This window comes from Strix aluco, chromosome Z (assembly GCF_031877795.1).
Source record: "Strix aluco isolate bStrAlu1 chromosome Z, bStrAlu1.hap1, whole genome shotgun sequence".
NCBI lineage: Eukaryota > Metazoa > Chordata > Aves > Strigiformes > Strigidae > Strix > Strix aluco.
In genome coordinates, this window is record NC_133971.1 from 52,613,748 (window position 1) to 52,627,035 (window position 13,288).

Genomic DNA, 13,288 nt, shown 5'->3' on the forward strand with positions numbered 1-13,288 from the left:
GGCATTTGGCCTTATTGAAACTCATGCAGTTGGCCTCAGCCCATCGCTCCAGCCTGTCCAGGTCTCTCTGCAGAGCCTCCCTACCCTCGAGCAGATCAACACTCCCACCCAACTTGGTGTCATCTGCAAACTGACTGAGGGTGCACTCGATCCCCTCGTCTAGATCATCAATACAGGTGTTAAACAGGAGTGGCCCCAAAACCAAGCCCTGGGGGACACCACTCGTGACCGGCCGCCAACTGGATTTAACTCCGTTCACCACAACTCTTTGGGCCCAGCCATCCAGCCAGTTTTTTACCCAGCAAAGCGTGTGATCATCCAAGCCATGAGCAGCCAGTTTCACCAGGAGAATGCTGTGGGAAACGGTGTCAAAGGCCTTATTGAAGTCAAGGTAGACAACATCCACAGCCTTTCCCTCATCCAATAAGCAGGTCACCCTGTCGTAGAAGGAGATCAGGTCAAGCGGGACCGGCCTTTCATAAACCCATGCTGACTGGGCCTGATCATCTGGTTGTCCCACATGTGTTGTGTGATGGTACTCAGGATGAGCTGCTCCATCAGCTTCCCGGGCACCAACGTCAAGCTGACAGACCTGTAATTTCCTGGATAACCCTTCTGACCCTTCTTATATATGGGCGTCACATTGGCCAATTTCCAATCTGTTGGGACCTCCCCGGTCGGCCAGGACTGCTGGTAAATGATGGAAAGCGGCTTGGCGAGCACCCCAGCCAGCTCCTTCAGCACCCTCGGGTGTATCCCATCCAGTCCCAGAGACTTGTCTATGTCTACGTGATGCAGTAGGTCACTGACTATCTCCTCCTGGATTGTGGGGGGGTCGTTCTACCAGTCTCTGTCTTCTGTCTGAGGAGGATGGATTCCCTCAGTACAACTACTATTATTAAAGGCTGAGGCAAAGAAGGCATTAAGCACCTCAGCCTTTTCCTCATCACTCATTGCCATGTTTTCTCCTGCATCTAGCAGGGGATGGAGGCTCTCCCTGGTCTTTCTTTTGCTGTTGACGTACTTATAGAAACATTTCTTGTTGTCCTTGACTGCTGAAGGCAGATTAATTTCTAGCTGGGCTTTAGACCTCCTGATTTCCACCCTGCATAGCCTCACAGCATCTTTGTAATCGTTGTGAGTGGCTAGCCCCTTCTTCCAAAGGCCATAAACTCTCCTTTTCTCCCTGAGTTGCAGCCAAAGCTCCCTGTTTAGCCAGGGTGGTCTTCTCTGCCGCCGGTTTCTCTTACAGCACCTGAGGACCACCTGCTCCTGTGCCATTAAGACTTTCTTCCTAAACAGTGTCCAGTCTTCCTGGACCCCTATACCCTTCAGGACCGTCTCCCAAGGGATTCTGTCAAGCAGATGCCTAAACAAGGCAAAGTCAGCCCTTTGGAAGTCCAGGATGTCAGTTCTGCTGCCCCCTCTCCTGGCCTCTCTAAGAATAGAGAACTCTATTATTTCATGATCACTGTGCCATAGTCGGCCTCCAACTGCCACATCCTCCACCAGTCCTTCTTGTTCACAAAGAGGAGGTCCAGCAGGGCACCTTCTCTGGTCGGTTCACTCACCAGCTGTGTCAGGAAGTTATCTCCAACACATTCCAGGAATCTCCAGGACTGGTCCCGCTCTGCTGTGTTGTATTTCCAGCAGATGTCTGGGAAGTTAAAGTCTCCCACAAGAACAAGGGCAAGCGATCGTGAGATTTCTCCTAACTGCCTATAGAATATTTCATCCACCTCTCTGTCCTGGGTGGGTGGCCTATAGTAGACTCCTACTACAACATCTGCCCTGTTGGCCTTCCCCCTGATTCTAACATAAAGACACTCCACCCTGTCTTCAGTACACTTTTGCTCGAAGCAATCAGAACAGTCCCTTACATACAGCACCACCCCACCACCTCTCCTTCCTGTCTATCCCTTCTAAAGAGCTTGTAGCCATCAGTTGGCACACTCCAGTCATGGGAGACATCCCACCATGTTTCTGTGATAGCCACAACATCATAATTTTCTTGCTGCATCATGACTTCAAGCTCCTCCTGTTTGTTACCCATGCTTGGTAGAGACGCACTTCAGATGGGCTGATGTCCCCAGCACCTTTTCACATTTAGAGGTCCTAAATCCAGCCTGAGGTTTCACAGGTGTTACCACAGTTACTGATCCATCAATATCCCTTGCATCTTTGTTGTGCTGCATGTCTCCATCCCTTGCCTCCACTGGGATAGCAGGGTGAGGGTCATTGCTGGCACACAGCCCACAAACTCCAGTAATCTACCTTGGGGCTTATGTCTGGGAGTTCCAGTTTTGTCCCCTTCCCCCTTCAAATCTAGTTTAAAGCTGTCAATGAGCCCAGCTAACTCCTGCCCCAAGATCCTTTTCCCCCTCCAGACAGGTGCATCCCTTCTGATGCCAAAAGTTCTGGCGTCCTGTATACTAACCCATGATTGAAAAATCCAAAGCCCTGATGGTAACACCAGTCTCGGAGCCACAAGTTCATCTGTTGAGTTCTCCTGTATTCTTCTTCATCCATCCCCACAACTGAAGGGATGGAGAACACTATTTGTGCCCCTGACCCCTTCACCAGTTACCCCAAGGCCCTGAAATCTCTCTTCATTGCTTTAGGACTTCTCTTGGTAATATCGTTGCTACCTACCTGAAAAACCAAGAGAGGGTACTAGTCCTTGGGTCTCACTAGAGAGGGGAGTTTTGCTGTGAGGTCCTTTACCCAGGCCCCAGGGAGGCAGCAGACTTCCCTATGAAACAGGTCCAGTCTGCGTATTGGGCCTTTGACACTCCTCAGAATGGAGTCACCCACTATAATGACCCTTCTGGGGTTCCTTTTAGAATTGTTTTTAATACCTGGTCTAGAGCGACCCACCTTGGTGGACCTTCATCTTCCTCCTTGTTTGACTCATTTTCTTCATCCTTCTCTGTTTCATTCACAAGTTCCAGGACCCTGTATGTATTGTGAAGGGACACCATGGAGGGTGAGGGAGGTCAGGAGGGGGTTTTCCTGCCTCCCTGAGCAGGGACCTGTTTCCAGTCTCCCCCATCTCTTAGGTCCCCTCCTTCTGCCTGGTAGCAAGAGGGTGAGTGATCACCTGGCTCTTCTGGAGCCTCCATTTGCTCCTTTTGCTTCAGGAGTGCCAAGGTGCTACTCCACCTATCAATTTCCCTTTTGCACTCGCTAACAATTCTTAATCTTTCAACCTCTTCTCTGAGTTCCTCCACCAGGCTGAGCAGGTCATCCAGCTCATCACAGCACACACAGGTGTTGTCACTGCTGCCCTCCGGCAGGATTGACAGGCTCAGGCACTCCCTGCAGCCTGGGACCTGGACCGCTGCATGTTGGCGTGGCAGCTCCATCTGGGTTGCCACGTTCTTTCTGGTGGTGGTTTTGACCTGAGTGGAGACCACAGCTCAGTCTACTCGTGGAGGATGATAAAATGAAACTAGCTCAGATGAGCTCTAGACCCAGGAGAGGGACTATGCCCTGTCTGTGCGAACTGCCGTGCAAACTGCCGCGCCACGCCCTGTTTGCCCGTCCTGGTCGCCGCCTCCCTGGGGAGCTCTTGTACCTGAGGGGCGTTGGGTGTCATCACTCTGGTCTCTGCCCACCCTGAGTCCCCGCTGCCCTTGTTCGCAGATCACTCTTCCTGCTCGGGGGCGGGCGCGACTTGAGGCTCTCCCTCTGCCCTGGGCTTCTGCCTTCTCGGCTTGCGGTTTTGCCGCGGGATTTTTCACGCTTTCAGAAGGGTCCCCCGCTGCTATCCTCTGCTTTGGAGGCCCTCTCCTCAGCAACTGATGCAATGGGATGGCTGCCACATTTCTGGGGCACGATGGACTTGCTGCACCTATGCATATCAATGCTGCTGCACATATGCATCTCTTCACCTTCCCACATTACACTTTCACAGCCATGAAAAGCAGGGCCAAGAGGGCTGGGGCTTCCTGAAAGGTATGACAGCTCCCTGCTTCGCCTGAAGCTTTGGTTGCTCATATGGACTGATTCAGGCTGCTGGCATGCTCCTGCTTTGCTTCCAGCCTGCGGGAGGTCTCCCCTGGTGCTGCCACACCCTGGGGGAGCAAGGCTCCCCCAAGCATGATTTTAATCAGAGTATACACTACTCCCTAATGGCCACCAGGCAGCTGTCTCAGACTTCTTCAACTTACCTGAAGGATCTACCATGCAGGGAACACATCAAGCATTTTTACAAAGCATTAATATAGAAGGCAAAGGACATTAATCACTAAGTTTGCTACATACCACTCGTACAGGCGGCAGCTGGGCAAATGCTTGACAGTCTAAGCACAGACTTTCCCTGCCTCCTTATTCTTCTGCTAAGTAAACTGATGAACAGAGAGGGGCTGTTTTTGAGAAGCGAAACTAGATCCCAACTGATTTTAACTCAGGTCAACCCACAGCTAACAGGACAGCCTATATGCAAAGCAACCAGAGTCCTCAGAGAAAGAGATTGGAGATGCACCAAGAAAAGAGATGTTAACCACCATTCTCCCTGCCGTGTGGGGAGTTCTGAAGTAAACAGGACAGGTTTTCTGTTTAATGGCCAGTATGCTTCCTCTTCTAGAGAATGCAATGTTTTTTGGGATATCTTCTTGTTCAGGATAAGGGCAGAAGGTGTCTTCTTTGTTTTTCCTCCTCCTTCCACCTCAGTATTGTAAAATGGCCACAAAGGAGACCAAAGATTTGTACATACAGGTCTGCCTTACTACCTGGACTGTGATTACACAGTTATACATCTTGTAAATATGATTTTTTAATATTTCCGGAAGTTTGGTTTTGGTGCATGTATTTGACTTATACACTGCTGTTAGTTTAGATGTTGGCTGTAACAGACTGATCATGAATCACTGCTCTACACTGGCTTATTTTTGTGCTACTGTCAGAAATCAGTTATGCCCTTCTTGTTAAGTTCACTGAAAGCACAGTGTCTCAGCAAGTTAAGTTCTTTGTGACCATCTTCTTGCTTTCAGTCCTCTGCATCATTTTACACATCCTGGGGACTGTAGATTGGTAAGTCTTGATGCCAAAGTATCCAGACTTCAGTATGTGTTTTTGTTGCTGTGTCCTTTCTGGAGAAGGTGCTGATAGCTGGGTAGGCAGGATGTGGGAGTTGGCAGCCTGTGACTATCAGTTATTCATAGTTTAATTTGGCATTTCAACAGTATTCCTCCTGGGTTTCCTCCACTTCTGGAAAGCTATGGTTGAATATTTTCCAGGCACCAGGAATTCTACATGGTCAGTTAACTTGGGTTGTAAGGCAAGGATTGCATGCCCATGTCTGTAGGCACAAAGATCCTTTCTTTTCTCAGCACAGACATTCAGCCTCAACCCTCCCCACCAAGTGGTCCCTATTCTGAGGGCTCTTCTATGGGAATAAGCCTTATCCTATTTTTATAGTATACAAAAACAAGCATAAAAAGGACTAAATACTAACTACAGTTTTATGGCACTTGTAGTATAGCTGTCACAAGAGAAGACAACCAGAACATTAATAGCTAATATGTGAATACATAGCAGTTTTATGGAACTAAGCAGACGGGAATTCAGTGCTACTCTAAAGCATACCTGGCACCTGTGTGTGCTTTGCAGAGAATGTCATACAAGGTAGTGGACACGTCATCTGAATTGCATTGTTACCTGTGCTATGAGGTAACAGAGTAATCTTATGGTCTTTTCCAATGTCTTCTTTCCTTTGCTTCTACATGCAAATGGCAAGTCTTTAGTTTCCACATGGCTTGGCTCAGCTCTGTCCAAAACTACCTGAGATGCTTACTACCTGGCACACTCTTAGCAACTTGCAGCCTCTTGTAGAAGCCCATTCATGGTCTAGAGTTCAGCAAGAATGGCAGAAATAGGTTTCTTCACAAGATCACATCGGTTGCTGGAGGTGAGCACCCACCATGGGAAGCCCACCAGGCTTATCCTGGTGTAAACAAGATCACCAGCCCCCCTGGCCATGATCAACCTTGCTGACATGGAAATGCCTTGCAATGAAGAGTGAGCAGACTGCAAAGGCAGCTGCAATCCTCTTTTGCCGGAGGTGCTCCTTCTTTTGCATGTTCTGGCACTGAAGGATCTATTTCTGGCTCATTTTGTGGTTCTGGGAGTCCAGGCAAGCTTCTGCGTTTGTCCAGGAGCTAGCTGTCCGCACAAGGATGCTGTACCAGGAGCCCAACGGCATGCACGGGATGCCCTACTGAAAGCTGCCAGGCAGCCTGCAAGACCCACCAGGGGTCTGCCCTGCTCTGCAGACCACCCACCCGCAGGCAGGGCAGAGGCTCTCCACAGGGACAGAGCATCCTATGAACCTGTGCCATCCCCTCTGACCTGGGGATGCTGCTGCTGAGTAAAAGTCTGCTGTGTGGAGAGGATGGCCAGGCTGGTCATGTCCCCACCTGCAGCAGGATGAGCTTCAGCCATAGTCCCATGGGCAAAGTGACATGCTCCAGCCCCACGAGGGAACAGCCACTGGGGCTCGGCAGCATCTTTTTAATTATTTTTTTCAAGATCAGTTGTATGCTTGCTTTCTCCCTACTGTGGCAGGTTATATGCTTGAACTCTGGTTTCAGATTTTGGGTTTTCTGGGGGTTGGTTTTAGTTATATCGGCTGGATTACTGGTATCTGACATACAGCACAGCTATGGCATTGTTTGCCAGACATTATGTGTACAGCAGTTGTAGAGTTCACTCTCTGCCCCACTTATTTTCTTCCCAAAGCAGTGGAGAAAAACCCCACATCCCTAATTATTCATGTACTGTTACCAGTAATATGTTTTTACACTTGCTTATCAAAACCTCACTCTCCCATATGACAGTAAGGGAACATATTTTTATCTAAATGTGATTCTACAGAAATTTGTTTTCATTCGAAGTATCAGTGGTGGTTTTCTTGAATTCAGATTAGATGCCTTACATTATTAAAAGCTACAAGACTGAGATGGATGAACTAGCTGTGATTTTGGAGAAAATAGAAACATGTAAGAACAGGACAACTGAGAAGAAACACAGTTTCTAAGCTTTGTGCATATTTTACATAGTTAAACAAGTAGGAAATGTCCTGAAAGGCCACCAACTGAAAAACAGAAGCCCAATATCATTAAGTATGTAATTGCCTAATTTCTAAATTACTAAAGGAATTAAAATTACCATTCTTGTGTAATACAGTGCTTAGGTCATGAGTTAGATGTTTGCTTTGAAGTCATCCACAAACTCAAGCTTGTTGGAAGTATTGTGAATGCACAGGCAAATTAGTCATTTTGGTAAGCAGCAGTTCATGCTGACTCTCACTCTCTTGGTAAAACTGAAGCAAATCTATGATTTTGGTTTTATTTTGTTTAGGAGAAAAGAGGATTAGTTAAAAGTGCCAAAGACTTTTTACTGCTGAAAGAGATGACTAGAACTACACCAGCTGCCCTGTTGACAAGGTCTGCCACAGAGCATGCCTTGATATGGCACTCATAATTCTGTGATACAGGTCCCACTCCAGCATGGACCAGAATGGCCTGAGTCAAGCCTTCATTTAAAACCATGTATTTGCTGAAATGTATTGCGTTTAGGGGATTAATTTATGACCCTACTCTAAGGAATAATTTCATTTCCTCTGTGTTAAAAAAAACATACTTGAAGATAAATTCACTGTGAGCAATATTCAAATATTCATAATTGTTATGAACTCTATAATTTTTTTGTGTTTTCCATTATGCCTTTCATAGACCAAATTTCTGCTGATGCCTCTCCAGTATTATTTTAGTAATTTCAGCATTTTTATGATGGTTGAACTTATTTCCATGCAAGTAATGAACCTGCACCATAACATATGTTTTGGTTACTAAGCTTCAGTGCTAAAGAATATCAGTTTAGAAAAATTTAACCCGGTACCAGTTCGGAATTTTAGGTTTTTATTTATGTTTTTTAGGGACTTTCTGAATTTTGACTTTAGGAAGAAGTATTTCACCTTGGAAAGAGAAAATGTAACATCCTCACATTAAGTACAGCATACTGCAAATAATAAAACAACGTACCACAGTACCCTGGAGTTCCACAAACTGTCTTCATGGTCACCTGATCTTCCACAATCTTCGAAAGTCCAAAGTCAGCTGTTAGGATTGTTTAGGAATATTAATGTTCTTACTTCCTTGTAAAATCACTTTTTGTTTTGGTTTTTTTTTTTTACATTTTATAAGTAATTAAGTGAACATTTATGCATTAAATGAACAGTATTGTCATTTCCAGAGATGAGGATCAATTTAAAGAATCTGCGCAGACTGCAATCCAGAAGTAAAATTTGTCCATACAAATGACTGCTCTTGGCTCTTGCTTGACAAGAAAGTTAGCTTGTATTTTATCCTGAAGACTGCACAAAGTCAATACAATGGGATGCCTAAGTGTGTACAAGCAATGATCCAGGAATACGTATATATTCAGCTTCCACTCTGTGAGCAATCCAGTAAAATTAACGGAACAATTTTGGGTTAAAAAATTGTGCATCAGTGACTTCTTGGATAAGGGTTAGAATATGCAGTCCTTGCAAGACAAAATCCCAGCACTATTTTAATAGAGGACTTCTAGAGTCATGGAGGCTGTGCCAGGATAAGTATTGATAATCCTTTTTGCAGTGTTTCCACCCTGAATTACTACTCAGACAGCAAGAGCCTTCATGACGTTATACATATACTCGCATGACTCATTTTTTAAAAGACATAAAACCTGAGGTCTTCACAACTCTTTTCATTTTCACTTCGAATAAACTGAGCTTCTTCAAATTTCAATTGAGGTGATGACAATCTGGCCTTAAAAAAACGCGAAATAGAAGTATTTTTGTTTTGTAACAGTGAATATAAAAGGGAATGTTTTGACTCAAGATCAGGATACAAACAGTTCATATTTTATTCTAGAAATGCATAGTTAGGGTTCACTTGTCCCTAAATGGTTATCATTTATGTGTTATTATTTATCAAACCAGAAATATACTTTACTTTTTTAAACACTGTCACTCATTGTAAATCAGATCTCAATCTAAGCAAGGCAATAATCTTAACCAGAAGATGAAGAATCACAGCATTTAGGAAAATGCTTCAGAAGTCCCTGCACCACTCTAGCTGTCGAACCAAGGCCACTGGTTGCTGCATTACACTATGATGTTACCGCTGTTTAGATCCTTTCCAGGAAAGATAAGAATTAGGATAAAATGTAAATTAAGATGTCATCATCCTGAGAGGCAAGACTTTCCTAGAAATTGATACTAGACTGCTTGAGACTAGTTCCTGGAAATCTGGCTCCTGAAACCCATGAAGAACACTGGTCTGATGAACATGGCGACATTCACTCCTTGCATCCTCACATACTCCCACACTCCCCAGTAAGGGAGTGCAAGGTGGTATTTCCAAACTGGTTGCATACAGCTCAGGAGGGTTGCACAGAGCTCCTCTTTGCTCAAGCAGAACCTAGGCATACCCAGCATTTCTGGAGGTCATGCCCTTTGCAAGTGGCCGCCACCCCCAACAGAAGTGTCATAATACATCCCTGTTCAGGAGAGCCTGGTCTCACCTTGTCCCTCCTCATCCTCCACTATGGTTCTGACCGTGCTTCAAGTAGCTTCCCTATGCTCTTTGTGAAAATCACTTTTTATCCCTCAAATCTGCCTTCAAAACAGAAGTCAGTCTTGCTCAGTTTGCTTTCTATCGCTTATCTGCATGTTTGTACTTTTATGCCGATGAACCTTTTCTCTTAAATTACTAGTTTAACAAAAAAAGGGGCACAGATGTAGTGCACACAGCTGTATGCTGATCTCATGATCCTTCTTGTTCCTCCTAAGCACTTCATTCTCTGCCATGTTCTGCACAATTTTGGCTATAAATTCTCTAAGTAGGTATCTAGTTTTGCATTGGTTTTAAAAACACGATGCACAGCTGTGCTGCTGAAGAAGTAACATGCTGTTCATTTGAGTATAAGCATTAACTTTGAATAAAGTGATGGTGAGATGTATATACTGTAGTTAGAAGATATTACTGGTACAAATGAATTAGGGAAGCATACATTCTGTGCTGCTTACCAATCTTTAGTGGTGCATCTGGTGCTGGTGTTGCATAGAGTAGATTTTCTGGCTTCAAGTCACGATGCACAATCCCATTTGCATGCAGGTACTAGAAAAAGTGAAAGTCAAAACATTTAAGTGAGAATAAGATATTATGGTCAAGCATGAGTTAACATCTTCCTAATAAGCTATAGCAGCAGATTAATAATCTGCTACGTGTGTGACACAGAGTCACTTAACTGATTTTCAGCAGCTTTTTTCTGCAAACCTGCTCAGAAAAGATAGCATCCCATCAATTTGAGAAGAAAAACATCTCAGAAAGTATTATTGACTTTTTAACTAGAGTGGTAGCTTCTAGGAAGTAATCTAATAGATGTTGAGATACCAATCTGTCTCAGAGGAAGGTATTTTCTGCACATTATAACAGTCTGAGAGATAAGAGAATGGTCATACAACTATTAAACTATTAAATAGCACCTCTGAGCAGAAAGGATGCAGTATGTGTCCTGGGCCAACTATAAAATCCTTGAGGTCCCTGGAGTAGACTTCTCAAGGGTTTTAAAACCACCCAATTGGAGAGTCTCAAAAATCCATCTGTCTTGACGAAGCACATGCAGTACATGTGAATTCACACACCACTGAATTCCTTTAAAGATGCTGTTCCTGCCTTGCACTAATGGAAAGAAGAATTTCTGGAATATATGGCTGCCTCTTACACTGCTATAGAGAAACATAGAAAAAATATATGATATACTGACAGACAAAAAAGGATAAACTAGTGAAACAAATTCTGTATTTCTTGTTGATAAAACATTCAGCAGAAACCTCTGAAGCCTTGGAAGAAAGATGCTTAAGGGTAGAATCACATTATCTTATCTGAAAGTCTCCTGGTCTACATGTTAGTAGCATCCCTCTCATCTCTGTTTTCACTATTAAAAAAACTCAGTGTGTGTGCACTATTATGCAGCAAATGACAAATGGTTGAATATTCATCTAGAAAGCACAGCTACAGTGTGCACTTGAATTAGCATCTGAGATGAATTCTTGACTGTGTATCTCATTGGAATTTTAGTTTGTGTAAATCGCTAGTGATTACTAGCTAGTAAGAATACATTGCTCTTTCCTTCATTGTTTTAGTGACACTGAGTGCTTTTAAAGTGTGTGTTTCTTACAGTGCAATAAATGTTTTTTTCTCTAAAATCCTAAAGCCCAGTTTTTGTCATGACATGGTTTATGGAGCTCAGCCAAAGACTCATCTACTTCACAGTGAAATCTAAGTGCTGGTCCCAGATGTGTTTTCTACACTGAGATAGCTAATCAGTTATCTAAGGTGAAAACAAGCAACAATATATGGAAACTGATGGATTTCACACTGCTACATCATTTAATGTGGTCACACCTGCAACGCTGCACACAATCATGTCCACCCTGGATTAAAATGTATCTTTATCAGCCAGTGAAGATGTAACTGTAGCAAAGATTTAGTCAAATTAGCATAATCTACTTTGTATAACACTTATTTTGATTTATATATGCTCTATTTTGATTGCTCTTCACTTTATTTCTCACATATTGGTTTTAATAAGCGTCACGTTCCTTTGCAGGCAGTGACTCTGCAGCTTACGTCTGGAGTACAGCCTTGGGAACTGCATACTCTCATTGTAAAATCAATAGCCTGTACTCTACTATTTATATGATATGTCTCTTAATGACTAAATGATATGATTAAATGAGAAGATCAGGGCCCAGGAATCAAGCCAGAGCAGCACACTGACTCACTTTCAGATCTAGACATTGCTGAATTACATCACTTTTCTCACCTATAAGATATGGATGAGACTTGAAAAACATTTGAATTCTATAGATGAATGAAGAATTTTTAGATGCACAATGCTGTACAACAATTTAACGTAGCATGCACATAAAATGTCATCATGACATGATACTCTTATGGTAGCTAAAATGTCCTGTTTTCACTTCTGATTTTCAGTAGACAATGCCAACCACTAAAAGAAATGGCACTAAAGGCATGGCAGTTCTCTGATTGCAGCTTTGCTAATTTGTGTTAATGAAAAAAGGTGGATACACAAAATGTATATTTACATGAAAATTCTCTATTTCCATGGCAACATTATGTGGATATATGTTTGAGCTCTGGTTATGTCCTGTAACATCTGTGTACTAAAATGTAAGATTTACCTGTAGAATAACAGCACTTTGTCTAGCCTGATGAGATGTAGATGGAAGAGAGGCCTTCACAGGATCTCACAGCAAGGCCCATGGAAGAAGACCTTGTGGAATAAGTCTCCTATACACAGCAGTTTTATCTGAGCAGCTAGCCTATGGCACGGGGAAGAGATATTATGCTTTCTCATGTACCTTCTCCTCTGATTTCATTTTTTTTTTTGAACACCACATCATGGCAGGTACTATAAATAGGGACAGTACTGATTTTAAGGAACATATGTCTATTCCACTTAGTTAAAGAGAATGAACAAGAAAAAGTAAAATGGAAACACTAGAGGACCTGAGCAGTCGGTATTAAATTAGTGAATTTAAATGGAAAGGAAATAAAATAAATAGTGAAAAAATATATTTGCACATCCTATGATCACACTTCCTTTTCAATTGCTTTGGCCAATGAGATGTAAGTAGGCCAGGTGGGTAAATTGGCTGTGCTTCAGGCACACAGCAGGGTACTGCATTATTAGTGTAGAGCATCTCAGATAATCTGAGAGAAATGTATTCTAGCAAAACTGAGTATGATAGTCTTATTACTCTTCAATAAACGTTGCAGACAGACTCGGCATGACACTAGGTGGGAATAATATACAGGCTCTTTTCTGAAAGACTTACTGGTTAGAATAAAGGCAGCCTTCATCTTGGCCTTTATTCCCATGGTACACAACAGCAACTCATGACTGAACAATTACTGTGACTCTAATTGTGACTGCAGCATAAAGATTTTTTTTTCTTTTTTTTTAAAGCTCCTTTCTAACTGCTGCGTGAGAGTTCCTTTTGCTCTTTGTTTTATCCTTCAATAATTCTCGTTTGTATCTAACTTGAAAGATTTTATGACAAAAGAACAAATGAAGACTGCTTAAAACTCTGGCCTTTTCCCTTGATTTTATTTATGGTACCTATTAAACAGAACTGTAGAAAAGTAAGGCTGAAATGAACCTGAATCATCTACTCCTCTCTATGCTCTTTGGCAGCATTAATTACATCTAC

The 13,288-nt window shown here is 43.2% G+C and overlaps 1 protein-coding gene across 1 annotated transcript in view; it reads right to left on the bottom strand.

Moving 5' to 3' along the window:
• Positions 1 to 13,288, bottom strand: part of CAMK4 (calcium/calmodulin dependent protein kinase IV) — a 197,646-nt gene that overhangs the window by 25,791 nt on the left and 158,567 nt on the right. Inside the window, exons 6-7 of the mRNA XM_074812781.1 lie at positions 10,076 to 10,166; positions 8,046 to 8,120 (exon numbers count right to left, since the gene is read on the bottom strand). Coding sequence (XP_074668882.1) covers positions 8,046 to 8,120; positions 10,076 to 10,166 — 166 coding nt within the window. The remainder of the gene's footprint in view (positions 1 to 8,045; positions 8,121 to 10,075; positions 10,167 to 13,288) is intronic.